Below are 1,461 nucleotides of genomic sequence, written 5' to 3'. Positions count from 1 at the left end.
AAGTTGTGATATTGTAATAAATAATAATAATAATAATAATTGGGATAGTAGTATTTTTTATAAAATTAAATATTTCATAAATAATTATATTATATTATATTATATTATGTTATATTATAGGATATAGATGTAATGTTTTCATTAATAATATGATAGTTATAATAAAAATTAGGATTTTATTATTTTAAATATATACTATTATAATTATAATAAGATACTATATTTTATAATGTTATAATTAAGTATTTATATAATTACAATATAAATTTATATTATAATAGATAAATAGATAATATACTATAATTAGAAATGATTATATACTATATTATATATTATAATTATAATATGTTATATTATATTATATTATTATATTTTTATAATTATATTATATTTCTAATAATATAATATAGTATAGTTGTAACATTATAATATAAAATAATCACAATATCATTATTTTATTATATTATATATCATTTTATATTATATATTATATATTATGATTGTATTACAATAATAAATAATTATATAACGATAATTATAATTATATATATAATATTATTTATTAAATGATTATATTAATATATATGACATTAGTTATATTAACTTGAAGGGTAATTTTATCAAAATAAAAATATTCATATTTCATTCTATTGTATTTGTAAAAGTAAAACCAAACAAATGAATCATATTTCATTTTCATTCTATTTCATTTTCATTCTATTTCATTATCATTTATATTACTATTCCCCCACTACAACCAAACGGACCCTTAATCCTTACTTTTTTTATCAATATAATTATTTAATTAAAAAAATTATAAATTAAGAATAAAATGTAAAAATACTAATTCACGTATTTTTAAAAGATGTTTATCAAAATTCTCTCATTCTTATTTTTGGGCCCCAGTGAGCCTCAGGGGTATTTACGTCACCACATGCAGAACAAACAAGAACATTGTTTCACGTACCAAAAAAAAAAAGAAAAAGAGAGAAAAACGAAAAAAGAAAAAAGAAAAATCTCAAAAAGAAGCCATTAAAGTCGCGAAGGAAAAATGGCATTTCCAACGTATTTTTGTTCAATCCCAATCTTGCCCTCTCGAAACTCCGTTTTGTCGTTCGTCTCCTTCTCCTCCTCCTTATCCTCTCCTCTCCCTCTGATCTCGCGGATCCGCCGCCGGCGACCTCTCACCGCCCGCATTTCGGCCGCCTACAGAAAAGCCCGTCGCAAGCGCTCTCGGAACGATATGTCCGTCGCCGTTCCGATGTCGGCGACGCCGCCGGAGATGGACGACGACGTCGTTTTCGACTCCAGAACCGGTACTTTTCTTTCCTTAGAAATAGAAATACCTATCAATTGTAAAACTTTCTTTCTTTCTTTCTTTAATGGAGAAAACATTCTGAATTTTCACTAATTTTTCCGTGTAATTGTGTTTGTGAGATTGTAGAGTTTGATACACACACA

The 1,461-nt window shown here is 24.8% G+C and overlaps 1 protein-coding gene across 1 annotated transcript in view; it reads left to right on the top strand.

Annotated features, from left to right (window-relative positions):
- The first annotated feature begins 995 nt into the window (after window positions 1–995).
- The window catches only part of LOC21388895 (folate-biopterin transporter 1, chloroplastic), a 4,595-nt gene continuing 4,129 nt past the window's right edge, over window positions 996–1,461 (top strand). The window contains exon 1 of the mRNA XM_024165460.1: window positions 996–1,316. Within this exon, the coding sequence (XP_024021228.1) occupies window positions 1,052–1,316 (265 nt within the window). The 5' untranslated portion in view covers window positions 996–1,051. The remainder of the gene's footprint in view (window positions 1,317–1,461) is intronic.

The sequence above is a fragment of the Morus notabilis genome, unplaced genomic scaffold (assembly GCF_000414095.1).
Source record: "Morus notabilis unplaced genomic scaffold, ASM41409v2 Scaffold1508, whole genome shotgun sequence".
NCBI lineage: Eukaryota > Viridiplantae > Streptophyta > Magnoliopsida > Rosales > Moraceae > Morus > Morus notabilis.
Note: the sequence above shows the minus strand (reverse complement) of the source record. Positions and strands in the feature narration are given on the sequence as shown.